The 13,312-nt window shown below is 43.1% G+C and overlaps 1 protein-coding gene across 18 annotated transcripts in view; it reads left to right on the top strand.

Annotated features, from left to right (window-relative positions):
• The window catches only part of CAMK2G (calcium/calmodulin dependent protein kinase II gamma), a 202,528-nt gene extending 192,106 nt beyond the window's left edge, over positions 1-10,422 (top strand). For all 18 annotated transcript variants that reach the window (XM_066619032.1, XM_066619027.1, XM_066619022.1 and 15 more), the window contains 4 exons: positions 898-973; positions 3,787-3,881; positions 5,900-6,145; positions 7,651-10,422. In XM_066619032.1, the coding sequence (XP_066475129.1) occupies positions 898-973; positions 3,787-3,881; positions 5,900-6,132 (404 nt within the window). In that variant the 3' untranslated portion in view covers positions 6,133-6,145; positions 7,651-10,422. The remainder of the gene's footprint in view (positions 1-897; positions 974-3,786; positions 3,882-5,899; positions 6,146-7,650) is intronic.
• Positions 10,423-13,312: the final 2,890 nt, after the last annotated feature.

Below are 13,312 nucleotides of genomic sequence, written 5' to 3'. Positions count from 1 at the left end.
TTGTTTGGGAATCTGTTGTGTTCAGGCCCAGCCTTTTATACTTTTGTATGGGAACTACTCAGAACAGTACCAATTAGAGGACTTTTGAGACTGTCTTTCACAGTCCTGTGCAGCCGAAGTGCAGTGGCTCCCAGCAAGCTACAGTCTGCAAATCAAGAGTACAGATGCTGTCTCTCCCATTCCTTCCTTTTCTGGAGTGATTTCCCCTCCCCGTTCTTATTTCCCATGTGTTTTTTGTGTACCATCGCAAACTATGGTTAACACTAACTGGATTCCTTTGAAACCATGGTTGGCAAACATTCCAAACCATGGTTTGTGTCTGGTTTCTGGGAGAACCAGGTTTGCATTAACAATGACTGGTGACAGTGGAAGTGTAATGGAATGGTTGCTAATGACAGGAAGGGACGGGATGGAAAATTGCTCTAAAGAGAGGAGGCAAGAGCACACGAGCCTATGACCCACCCACACACCCTCTGCTTTCTGTGATGTAACTATGATTGAGAGATCTGGATCACTACATCTGCACTGGACCCACATCTTCTCTGCCCACTCATTCCAATTTCAGTTATACTGTTTTTCCCATCTTAGGAACACGGTAATGAAAGCTTGCCCCTTGACACTTAAATCCCACACAGTTGAGGCTTGGAGACACCACTCAGGTGGGCTGTCATTGCGGGTAATCGTGCTGCTGTTGTCTTTCTCTTCTTCCTGTATTCCTTCCATCTACCAGACTCCATCCCTTGAAATGATTGCTGTCATTACTGCTCTTTTGGAATGCAAGGGGGCAACCTTCACTGGGAACAAGACTAGTGGTTGCTCCTGTAGGGGCACTTGTTCTCCATGTACTTAGCACGGTTAACTGTGCAGTAAAGCTGCCCTTTTCCTCCTTGGCTGCAGTGCGTAAGCAGGAGATCATCAAGATAACAGAACAGCTGATTGAAGCAATCAACAATGGAGACTTTGAGGCTTACACGTAAGTGGTGAAATGCAGAGGCTATGCTGAGCGCCTGACCCAGAGCCAGAATTGGTGCAGTGGGGGGAGGAGTGCAACTTGCGTGCAACACACTGGAAACCTAAAATTAGGTTGCCTAAGGGCATAGTCCTAACCCCTTATGTCAGTGCTTTCCAGCACTGACATAAGGGCAATGCAGCTCTGAGGTCAGGGAACAAACATTCCCTTACTTTGAGGAGGCCTCCATGAGAGACACCCAACTGCAGGATGCAGCACATGCTCTATTGGCACCGCTATGCCAGTGCTGGAAAGCACTGACATAAGGGGTTAGGACTGCACCCTAAGACACTTAAATTACAAAAAGTTATTTATTTTATAAAAATAAATGAAATAAAGTTCAAGTTCACATGCAAAGTGCTTGTCAATCATTCTAGTGCAGTGCTTCCCAAACTGCTGCAAGGGAGTTAGGAGCACTGTTAAGTTGTTGTGGGGAAGGGGTAGCAACACAGTCCCCAGGATTGCAATGCTGCCAGGGATGGGAGGAAATTTTTAAATTGCCTGCAGTCAGTGCTGTGGGCCTGGGCTCTGCAGGGCTCCCTGTGTCTGCAAAAGTCTAAAAAAAGAAAAAGATGAGCACTTCTGTTTTTTATGATGAAACTGGAAGTGCCCTTTTTTCTTTTTTGGTTTTGTTTTAGACTTGTGGGCATGGGGAGCTTTGCAGAGGGCTCCCTGGACCCCCCAGGACTGCAGTGCTGACTGCAGGTAAGTTTATAAAAAAACAAAACACCTCCCATCCCTGGCAATAGCATGACCCTGGGGATTATACTGCTGCCTTCCCCCCATTTCCTGCCCCTTAAAGGAGCAGGGACAAGTGCTTCCCTGGCTGGTGGATCGCAGCCTCACCAGTTTGGGAACCACTGTTCTAATGCCTTTGTTCGCATTGGTCAGAACACTCATAGACAGAAACAGGTCTATAGACTCCATGTTTGGGTTTCTTTGTAATGGAAGCTGAAAATTCAGGAATGGTGCCTGAATTCCAACACAGCCAAACCCCCCCCCCCCCCCACTAGTAGTTATGTTCTGGTTCTCCAGCCAATGTAAGAAACAGCCAATACAAACAACTACTTCTCTGACAATATTGCTTTTAGCCCTTGGCATTTGCTTTTTGTTTTAGGAGAAGCTTCTCTAGGTGCTGTGTTCTGAGAGAGTCTCAGATGTCAGCTGGATATCGCAAGTACAGCATTGCTGACGTGGATATGTAGCTAACTTGGAGCAATTGCTCTGATGGACATGAAAGCCCTCTGGCTGCCTCCAGCCTCTATGGAAAAACTTGTCCTGTTTCTTGGCCTACTATTTCATGCTGATGGCATATTCATGCTTGCTTACTTACAAGTCCCATAAAAAGCAAGCATTAGGAAAGAATGGCTTTAACTCGGCCTTCTCCCTGATATGCTAGTTTTCTAGCTGCAGGAACTTTGCATTCTATCGTGAGCCCCTTCCTTCAGTACAAACTGATACAGCCTACAAACAAGCTTATCATGAGAACAAGACCTAATCTCAGCAGCACTGAACTGTCTTGATAAGAGATGACATGTTTAGTAGTATTGTTATGTGGTATCTTGTCACTGAGATTTTATGAGAATTTAGTGAATAAAGTACAAAACACATTTGGGTGCAAGCTGGCACTTACCTGATAACCATATCCCTGTGTTTGCTGCTATATAACCTGTTTTATATGTGCCCTGATGTGGCAAATTAAATGTAAAAAGAATTAGAAAGGGAAGAGGCAGATGCTTCTGGCAGTGTAGTCAAGCTCTTCAGGAGGAGAGGAGCATTCTCTTCTAGAGTACAGGTGTGTGCCACTTAACAACAGGGGTACATTCTCCAATTCCCATTGCTATGTGATTAGGTTGTTAAGCGGACATTCAGCCCAATCTAGTGCCTTTGTTGTCTAAATGACACTCCCTGCCAGAAACTAGCTGGCTGTACAGGCTACTGGAGACAGATTGCCTCTTCTTTGCATTAAGCACCTCTTTAAGAGCCTCTTTGTTATGCTTTGATCACTGTCATATATGCAGTCTGTTGTTAAGCGGAAGGTTGTTAAACAGCAGACACCTGTACATAGTTTATTCTTTTATTTAACTCATTCTTACAAAGGAGGAGGCAGAACTAAAGCAAATCAGAACATCAAAACTATTAGAGCATGGCATGACCATGCTTTGGCCACAATCCAGCACCATCCAGATTTAATCACCATTAATTAACTCTTCATACCTTTGGGCACATGTTTTTCTCTATAAAGGCAGCTGATAAATTAGAAAGTAAGTAGCTATTTATTTACAACTGTTGGTTGAGAAGGAGGGGATGTCCAATTCCTGTGTGGAGTCACACTGGTGGCAGAGCACAGGAGACGGAACACAAGCATTCCACTTGGTTGGCTTTGGGTGACCCAGTCTTGTGCATCTTCTTTAAAACAGGAATGAATGTGAACATGGTGGGGCATGGATGAGAATGTCGTATGCAGGGGTTGAAAAGCACTTTGCACTTTGGGAACATGGGATAGGAATGTAGAAGTATTTTCCCTAAGAAGTGCTTTCCTTATCTTAAGATCCACTTTGTCACTCCATGAGAAGGTTCTTCATCTTGAAGCCTCAAATTGCTTGTAACTCGGATTAAGGAATTTCAGCACTTGGGAAAACTCATACTCCTGTCTCTGACCAGGGAAGCTCCCTAGGAAACTACCTACATCAAAATGGTGTAGTGCTAATGAGGCATAGCTGTACATGAATGACCTTGAGAACTAGATGTCAGACAGGATGACTTTTTATTTTTAGGAAGATCTGTGACCCTGGACTGACTTCATTTGAACCTGAAGCACTAGGAAACCTTGTGGAGGGGATGGACTTCCATAAGTTCTACTTCGAAAACTGTAAGTAGTAGATGACTGGCAATGCCAACATGGTCCTCTCCCTTCCCTGTCTAGGTAGGAAAGAGCTGTGGTTCTCTTGAGATTTCAAGACACTTGAAGAACTAGATGTCATCAAAGAATTCATTATGTGAGCCCCTGTACTCATGTTACAAATATTTTCAAAATTCCCCTCATCTGAATTTCTTCCCAGAGTTCCAAATTACCTGATCTTGTCTTTGAAGTGAAGCCAATGAAATCCTTCATTTTTTTTTGTCCCTGATCTTGATGCATGGAGCTGAGCCTGTGCAGTTTCTCAGCTTTCAGTTCATATCTTCTCTCCCCATATTACCAATGTTCATGTGCACATTGACAGAACACTGAAATGCATAATCTTGATTTGCTTGTATATGTGGTTGCATTAAGATTCTTTTTGTGTGTTTTACAACTGCAGGCCTCTGTTTGCTTGTTTATTGCAGTATTTTTATCAATGTACAGTGCTAATCAGTAGAGAGGAAGAAAGATACAAATCAAGTGACATACTGGCAAATTGCATTTTGCGAATTCTCCTGAGTCTTATTTGCACATCACTGTAACTGCAGATGGTATAAATATAGGGCTAACATGAGCAGACCCCACCCCATGCTGATGCACTCAGATGCGTATCATGGGAACAAATTCTCTTTGGGTACAGCATTTGCCTCTGCAAACAGATGTTATCCTCGGAGAGAACAAAGGTACAATGCATGTCAGACTGGGGGCAGGGGTTTCCAGCAAGTTTCTATCCCTTCTGTCTGTTACAGTAATATAAAAATAGACTTTGGTTAAGCAGAATTCAGGAGGAGTGGAATGCAAGACAGAGAATCCCTGAAACAGGAGAAATCTGCTCATCCCTACCCTTTCATTGTTAACTTTCGTTGTTTTCACTGACAGCCTTTGGGCAATGCAGTTTGTTTCAAGAATGGAGTATTGCATTTGTTCTTTGAAGAAAGCAATAATGTTGCCCTATAAGGCCTAAGGATAGTTCCCTTTTTTAAAAATAGAAGCAGTAGTAGTAGTCTCCATGCCAGATTTTCTTATAACCTCAGAGCATATATAGATTGGGCAGAGGAGCAAAACCATGCAGCTTTGAAAGTATTTTTAGTTCCCGTTTTCTCTATCTCTAATGCTATGCATTTATTAAGGAAATGGAAAATCCCTAGAGTCAAGTGAAGAAAGCATCAAGGTGCAGAAGGGAGGCAAAAAAGAAATTGTAGCTGTACACAAATGGCAACAGTAATTGAAGTTTGGATCCTGGTTGCATGCAAGGCTTTTTACAGGAAAAGTAACCACATGTAAGCTAGGCTCTGACTGTTAGGATTCTGGCTTCTTTCAAGATGTTGGGTAGAACATCTAGTCAGGATCTGAGGTTTGGCAGCTGAGACGCTTTTGCAAGCCTTCAAGAAAAACAAGACTTTCTGATGAGCTGTCAAGGATCCTGTGGCCATGGTACAGCTAAGAGTGGAGCCACATAAACTCCATTCAAGTCTTCTGGCCAACTTCCAATGTTGACCTTTCTCTTTCAATCATACTTGTAAGAGTGGGTAACATTGGTGCACTTAAGGTGTTCCTAGGCCTTAGAAGTAAGAGAACCCATGATGTGCGCCAGTATTAAATGGTTCAGCCAGTAACTTCACCAATTTCAGTAAAGGATCTCTTCAGTTTACAGAACAGCAAATAAAGAAATAAGAGTCTTACTAGGTTTATGGGGAAGGGAAGAACTGTTCTAATTCATGCCAATAAAGGTATAATAATAATAATTAATTAATTAAGAACTGTTCTAAGATCATTTTTTTCTTTGAAGAGACAAGAGCATAAAAGTGACTTGGGAAAGGAGGAATAGGATATTTCCTGGGATCTATGGGAGCTGGGAATACTTAATTACAGACTGGCAAGGATGGATGACACAGTGGAGGAATAAACCAGAGCAGTAACTGCAAGCAACTGTCTCTTTTGGTCCGGTTGGGTGGGGGGAATCCTGATAGTTGTACCTGTCTCCTCAGTACTATCCAAGAACAGCAAGCCAATCCACACCACCATCTTGAACCCCCACGTTCATGTTATTGGTGATGATGCCGCCTGCATTGCCTACATCCGCTTGACGCAGTATATTGACGGCCAAGGACGGCCTCGCACCATGCAATCTGAAGAGACTCGTGTCTGGCATCGCCGAGATGGCAAGTGGCTGAATGTCCACTACCACTGTTCTGGGGCCCCAGCAGCTCCGCTGCAGTGAAGCTGAAACGTGGGTATGTTTGACCAGAAGTCCCATAAGTAAGTGTGTGTGTGTCTGTTTGTGTGTGTACACATAAAATCTGAGAAAGTACGTAACTGGCTAGCTATCTATTACCATAATTGTTAATTGTGGAGAGAGAGAAGAGAAGAGTCAAAGGATATATCTGAGAAATTGGCATGGCCCTGTTTTTGTTACTGCATTTTAAATCAAAAGCTGACAGATCAAATGAAGAATGGCCAACTGGATAAAGGGGAGGCAAGAGTGCCTAGTGGAGACGTGTGATGAGAACTGCAAGGAAACTTGCTGTTGCAGTCTCAACAGGCTTTGCTGAATGTGTGAGATACCAAGCATTCTGAACTTGTTAAGCTGAGGTTGGGGCAAAGGCAATCTCTAGTCAGCAACAGCAGATCTTGGGCAGCGCAATCCTAACTAGTGCTAGAACAGGCAGGCCAGCTGGCCTGCGCTGTATCCAGCTCAGGTTTGGGGCTTACTGAGGCTCAGCCCAAGGGAAGGGGGAACTTTTCCCCTTACCCTGGGGAGAGCCTCAGCAGCCCCAATGGGTCTACTTGGATCTGTGCCACTGATGAGGTGGTGCAGAACTGAGCAGAACCGAGTAGCTGCTCCATGCTGCCTGGGAACTGGGGCTAGAATCCGGCATAACTGCCACATCCTGGTCACGCCTCCCTCTCCCTGCCTGCTGCCCACCCTCCCCATCCCAAAATGCCTTCTGCCCAACCCCCGCGCCGGCCAAGCTTAGCCAGTGCAAACCTAACTTCTGCCGCGACAGATGTTGAATTTGGCCTCTGCGGGCCAGCACACCTCCGTGCACTGGGATGGCTTACTTCCACAGAGGTGCAAACGTGCTTTGCAGCACATTTGCAACTCCCCAGGCTGGCACAAGTCGCCTGCCCAGGGCACAGTTAGGATTGCACCCTTAGTTTCTCAGATCCACTAAGCCTGACCTGGCAGTATTTGCAAGGGTCAGAGAGGATCACTTTACGTGTTTTGCTTTGTTGGTGATGCAGGGATCAGGGAGAGAGGTTATACCTTAACAGGATTGTGATGGCACTCTTCTCTGTAGCACTCTTGGGACAATGCAGAAGCCATAGGATGTTGTACTTTTTACCTCCACCACTGCAGCACAACACTTTTCTCTGGAACTGTTGCTATTTTCTCACTGGCTTTTAACTCTGGTTAAACATTTCATAGTGAGACAGAGTTAAACTGCTGAACTTACCCAGTATAAGATTCTAATCAGTTATGTGGTTAGGCTTTCTCCTTCTCTGTGACAAGAGAAATCAAAGCCAGTCAGCTACACTTGTTGTGAATAATCACAGGCAGAAGGAAAGAGACCTTCTAACTAGCAGGTGAAGCCCCTCTGAGTCATTTGCTTCAGCTTCAGTGCAGATGTATTCATCCAGGCTTCTTAGTTTCTTGTGTAAAGCTGTTCAACTAACCTGGCTACATTTCCCTTCTGTCCTCCTACCCTTTGAATTTGTCCCTTCCTTCTGACTGCAGTCGCTTTCGGAGATACTCAGCGGGAGGGCAATATCTTCTCAGCAAGCAGCTCTGGAGTGCCTGAATTACAGCAACGGTCATGTTCGTTTGACGTTTAACAATAAAAAAGAATTACAAACCGGCAGCAGCCAAATGCACGAAACCCTGCATGAATCTGATGCTCCGGGCGCTGCCGCCTTTCTGTTGTTTTTCCATGGATCCATCGTGTCTGTTTCTGCTGTATGAAGGTGTCTTTTAAATCTTGAGAGAAACCCATATTGTTTGTGTAGAAAAGAGATCATCATCCATGATGGAGTGTCCAGCACCTCCTCTCCAGGATTGATGATGGGGCAGCAGCTGGAGCATCTTTCCGAACCAGAGCAAAGAAGGGTGAGAGAAGGCAGCTTGGGCAGCAGAATGCTGAACTCTGTGAAGTCACTGTGGGAACTAACACTGCGTTCAGGCTATGCTGCAACTTTAATCTGTGAGATGTGGCCAGCAGGGGGCTCCCCCGGGGCCAGCATGGAGAAAGGGGGGCAAGGTGGAAGGAGGACATTTCTCACCCCTGTGCCATCCAGCAGACTGACTTGAGCCCAAGTATCAGCGGTGGAGATGCTGCAGTCAGCTGATTGCTCAGCCACTGGCTTCCACTGATGGACTGCATAAAATGAACAAGAATGTTTTAAGGAACAAGTACGAGCTGGTTTAATTAGCATAGGAGCTTGCTCTTCAGAGATGCACTGAATTGTAGAAACAGCCACTCCTTGGAGGTGTGAAGTCAGCTTATAAGGGTAAAGTTTAAGAGCAAAGATATATTAGGTGAAGAGAGTATATTGAATGGCTTACTTATATTTTATTTTATTCTGTTTAGAATAGATGGGATCCAGAGTGTTGCAGAATATGTGCTCCTTAGGAAACAGTTGAAAAACTTAGTGTTACATTCTACCCTGAAGATTTGCACACGTATGCATTTGCTTCCTGTATGGTGTGTAACTTAGTTTGTGTTTTATACTGAAATAGATATAGATATAAATATATGCACCCCTGTAACTATGGGGCTAGCTGGTTTTCCAGACTAATTTGTTTTCTGATAAACTAGTTAAGGGAGCCAGCAACTTCAAGCAAGTGCTTTTCCACTAGCCCAAGCCATCCAGTGCTGTTGCTTTGTCTCCTGTTGTTCCAGCTGATGTCTCTATTTTTTTAAATCTCTCCCCCCCCCCCCGACTGTATTTTTCCTCATTAAACTGTTGAGTCAGAACTTCAGTTTTACTACCGACAGAAGAGTCTGCAGTTTCTACTGCGGTTTTCTCTGGATGCAAAGAACCTTGCACACCCTTCATAACTGAGTGGGTCTGCCATTTTGCATTGCCCTTGTTTGTCTCTCTTGCTGTCACAGAGAGCAATCAATGTTCTTTATTCCCTTCGTGAGAAACATTTAACAGTTGTGTATCTTGGCCCTTGATTTATCCTGAGTTGTACAGGTGGAATAGAACAGAAGCCTTCCTAATAAACTCTGAGTTCAGAGCTTTCAGCATTGCTTTTTCTACATCCTACCAACATAGGACACCAAAGCTTTTTTGCATGTTCAGTCAAATGTGGGATTTCAATATTTTTGCTGCCCAGCTTAGGACTGATACAGAATAGCAGGAAGGCAACCTTTTAACAGAATTTAGAACAATATTAAGTTTATAATTTGATCAGAGTGAACAGTATGATAGAAGGAAAGGGATCCATTTCTACTTTGCAAATGGACATCCCAGCTTCTGTTTCTGATAAAGAGAGTCTGCCAACTCAGCCCCACATCATTTATCAAGTTATTCTAAGTGAAGGAAAAGGGCATTCACCCTTCGGAAGGTTTATCTGTGCAAGTCTTCCTCCTTCCTCTTTTTTCAACCTCAACAAGAGTTACATGAGGGGGAGGAGTGGGGAAGCTATGTTGTAACAAACAGAGGGTAGACACTAGACTACTACATACAGAACATTCTTAGACAGCACTAACCTAATGAATGAGGTATCAAAGGAAAGCCTTGATAATTTTATTCAGGGTTTTTTTTTAACAATAAAGCCACAAAGTGAGGAATGGGAAATATGCAGCTTTTAAAATAAATGACAGATTCTGCATGCATTTAGGTCTGATCTTTCCTTGTGTCTTTATCTGATGATTGATAATAAACCCTCTGTATTAAGTATCTGCACCTTTCAAAAAGATTTTTTAACAGTTTGAGTTGGGGGGTTGTCTTCGTTTTTGCACAGTCCTTAAGACGTGTTCTAATTTAATGAGAACCTTAGCTTGGTATGGCCATTATCAAACACCGCTCTAGACCTTTAGCATTCTTAATGTTCTCTTATGGGGTTAATGTAAGCATCTATATAATATTATATCATGTTTTAAACAGGAAATGGAAGATGTTTGATGCAAAATTTTTGCATGATAGAGAAATAATTGAAATCAAGTTAGGCTTTTTTTCCTGAATGTTGGTAGAACCTTCATAGCTTTGTTATAATGAAACCTTGAACTGAAAATATTTAATAAAATAACATTTAAATGGTGCAAAAGGTCAGATGGTTCTCTTGTATTCTCCTGAGTTTCTGGAAAATGGGACTTGGAGCTGTTGAAATGGACTCTGCTTTCTCAACCTGCTTATGGAGATAATGCATTTATTTATAGTATTTAAGTTCCTGATGAATCTGCTGAGTTTGGGTGTATGTACAACAGAGGCCTTAAGAAAAGGAAAAATTTTCAACCAGCCAAATTATGTAAAATAAAATAAGAGGATTTGGTGAGATACTGCAGGAATTTGTTTTTTTTACTGCTGACTTTCAATACATTCAAAGGCATGTTGTGTTATACTTCCCTTCTGCTTGCGTGCCACCTCCATCATTGGGCATCTCAAGTTTAATGTAAGAAGAATCCTGCTGAATCTGACCAAGGGCCCATCTAGTCCAGCTCCTGTATCTCACAGTGGCCCACCAGATGCCTCAGGGAGCACTCAAGACAAGAGACCTGTATCCTGTTGCCACTCCCTTGCACCTGGCATTCAGAGATACCGTACAGGCATGCACCGGTATCCATGGAAGATCTGTTCTGGACACACGCGCACACCCCTCCGTGGATACCAGGGGTCTGCAGATACAGCAGCTGCCACCACTGCCCACAGCCTACCATGCGCCCATTACACAGTTGAAAAATTGATTTTGAATCAAGTTGATTTTTACTCCAGTTAAGTGTTTAAAACAATGTAATGGGAATGCGAAGGGGGGCAACTCCACATGCCCCCTATGCCCCCATTTAACTATTTTACAGAGCATACATTCTTGTTTAAACGGGCTGCATTTACAGCCATCAGGAACAGCAGTGAGGACTTCCTATGGACCTCACTGATGTTCTCTTTAATCATTCTGACTATGTTGTTCAACTTAAGCAGCTGGAATGGTTAAAGAAAACACCAGTGAGGTCAGTAGGAAGACCTCGCTGATGTTCCTGCAGCCTGTTTAAACAAGAATGCATGTCCACTGAGTTTTTTTTAAATAGTTTAATGGGTGCAGGAAGGAGTGGGGGGTTACCTCCCATGCACCCACTAAATCATTTCAATGATTTAATTAATTATTAAATTAAATTTAAAATCAAGAATTAAAATGTAAATTAAATTTAAAAAATTTAATTTTAATTTAATTAAAAATTAAAAGAGGGGTTTCCCCACATCTGCTGGTACCTAAAACTGCAGGTGCAGGATCCATGGATATGGGGGGCTCTCTGTACTTCTAAAACACAGAGGTTGCATATAGTAATCATGGTTTGTAACCTGTGATGAACTTCCCTCCATAAAGCTGTCCAAGCCCCTTTCTAAAGAAATCTAGGCCAGTCTGTTTATGAAGGGGAAACAAAGGATAATGTAACATTTGATTATATTGTATCACACCAAACTCTGAGGTGCATTAAGATGACAAATCAAGTCTTGTCTAGTTGAACTTTTTAATGTTCAGTTTGGTTGTAAATTCTTATAGACATTTGATTGGGAGAATGGAAAGCAGAACTGAGTCTAGGTATTTGGTGACCCCCTCAGTGGGTTTCCCTTTTTCCATGCAGTGTGCATACCTGCCAGAGGACAGGCAGGTGAGTATGATGATTACTCTTCATTTGCATCCCCCCCATGCCAGTTTCCAAGTAAGCAACAGTGGCAAGAAGCAGCACATCCTCATTCACCTTTCACCTGGTGAACCCAATCCTACTGCTGCCCAGAGGAAGAGGGCATCTGAGCAGACAATGACAGCTGCTCATTGTCACAATTTGCTTGCCAGCCTAACCTCCCAAGTGGGTAAGCAAATGAGGAAGACAAAGATTAGTAGTCACAGTGGATCAGTAATTGGCAGTGGGCCACAGCATCTGCCAAAGGAGGCCAGTCACTAATAAAAAGGGCTAACTACCACTTGAAAAACCTCCATTCAAAACCGACCCTTTCATAAGGTTCGTGTAAGATAAGGGGTGTCCTCTGGTCTATCAGCCGGAATCTACTCCTGTTAGGTGAATCTGTGTAAACTCCATTCACATTTATTTCACATTGCTCTTCACCCAAACTCTTAAATACACAGTGGCTAGCCTGGTTCAAAAATAGTACACTATCATGCTGACAACAAAAGAATAAGAGAAAACATATTTATTACGTGATCACTAGTATCTAGTATCTGATCACTAGTACCTGGCACCTGATCACTAGTATAGTGAATGATGGGACAAATGATTATAACTCTCCTTGTAAATAGTGTAAAAAACTGATCCCAAAGGCTCAGGATGTGGGAAGCTTCCTGATTTTCTTGACTTCTATCTGTGAAAACAAGGGTTCATTAAGTTATGTGTTGCTTTCACTTGTTAATAGGTAAGATCTTGCACGAAAAAACCCTGAGGATTACAATCTGTGTCTCTAGGACGATGTACCCCAATTTTGAATGAACTGGAAAATTCTGAAATAGGTGATTAGAATAGAATTCATAATTTCCCCTGTATCTCTGGTCAAACAAGGCTCTGTCACACAAATAACTTTCATTCTTAATGTCAACAGAGACAGTTATTTCAGAGAGTGGCATCAGTCTACTAAGGCTGTGGGTTTGCAAACTTTCTGCCTCCAAGGGACTCTTGCACATAGTACTGGTGACTGGGGAGCCTCTATACACTACAGATTTTCTCTGTGAATTTGTAAATGGTGCTATTGGTCCTTGCATAGTACCAGCTTGTATTGGTTGGTACAGCTTTGCAGTCCCCTCATACAATCCCCTCATACAAACCAAGATTACAGCGCTATCTTGTACCAGGCATCCCCATTTAGCTATTAATAATAGGCTTACCAAGAAAAGGGGGGGGAACCCTTTTTTGTTGCCAAGAATGTTTGAACGAATTTGTTTTTGGGGTGCTGAATCAAAAAATGGCATGTTTTGCCCAATTGGCTCTAGTTTTGGGGGTATAGCATAGCCACCTTACATGCTGATTCAAGCAGCTTTCTCATGAGGAAGCAGTTCCCATGGTTTCCTCATGAGGAAGTTGCTTGAATCAGCATTATAAATGGCTGTGCCATACCCCCAAAACTAGAGCCAATTGGGCAAAACTGATGCTAATTTTGGATTCAGCACCCCAAATTTCCCCAAGAAAAGGCCTAACTTTTTACAACTGTGTGATTTTCACTGAGGAATT

The sequence above is a fragment of the Tiliqua scincoides genome, chromosome 3, assembly GCF_035046505.1.
Source record: "Tiliqua scincoides isolate rTilSci1 chromosome 3, rTilSci1.hap2, whole genome shotgun sequence".
Taxonomy (NCBI): Eukaryota; Metazoa; Chordata; class Lepidosauria; order Squamata; family Scincidae; genus Tiliqua; species Tiliqua scincoides.
The sequence above is the reverse complement of the archived record's forward strand: the minus strand, read 5'-3'. Positions and strand labels throughout refer to the sequence as shown.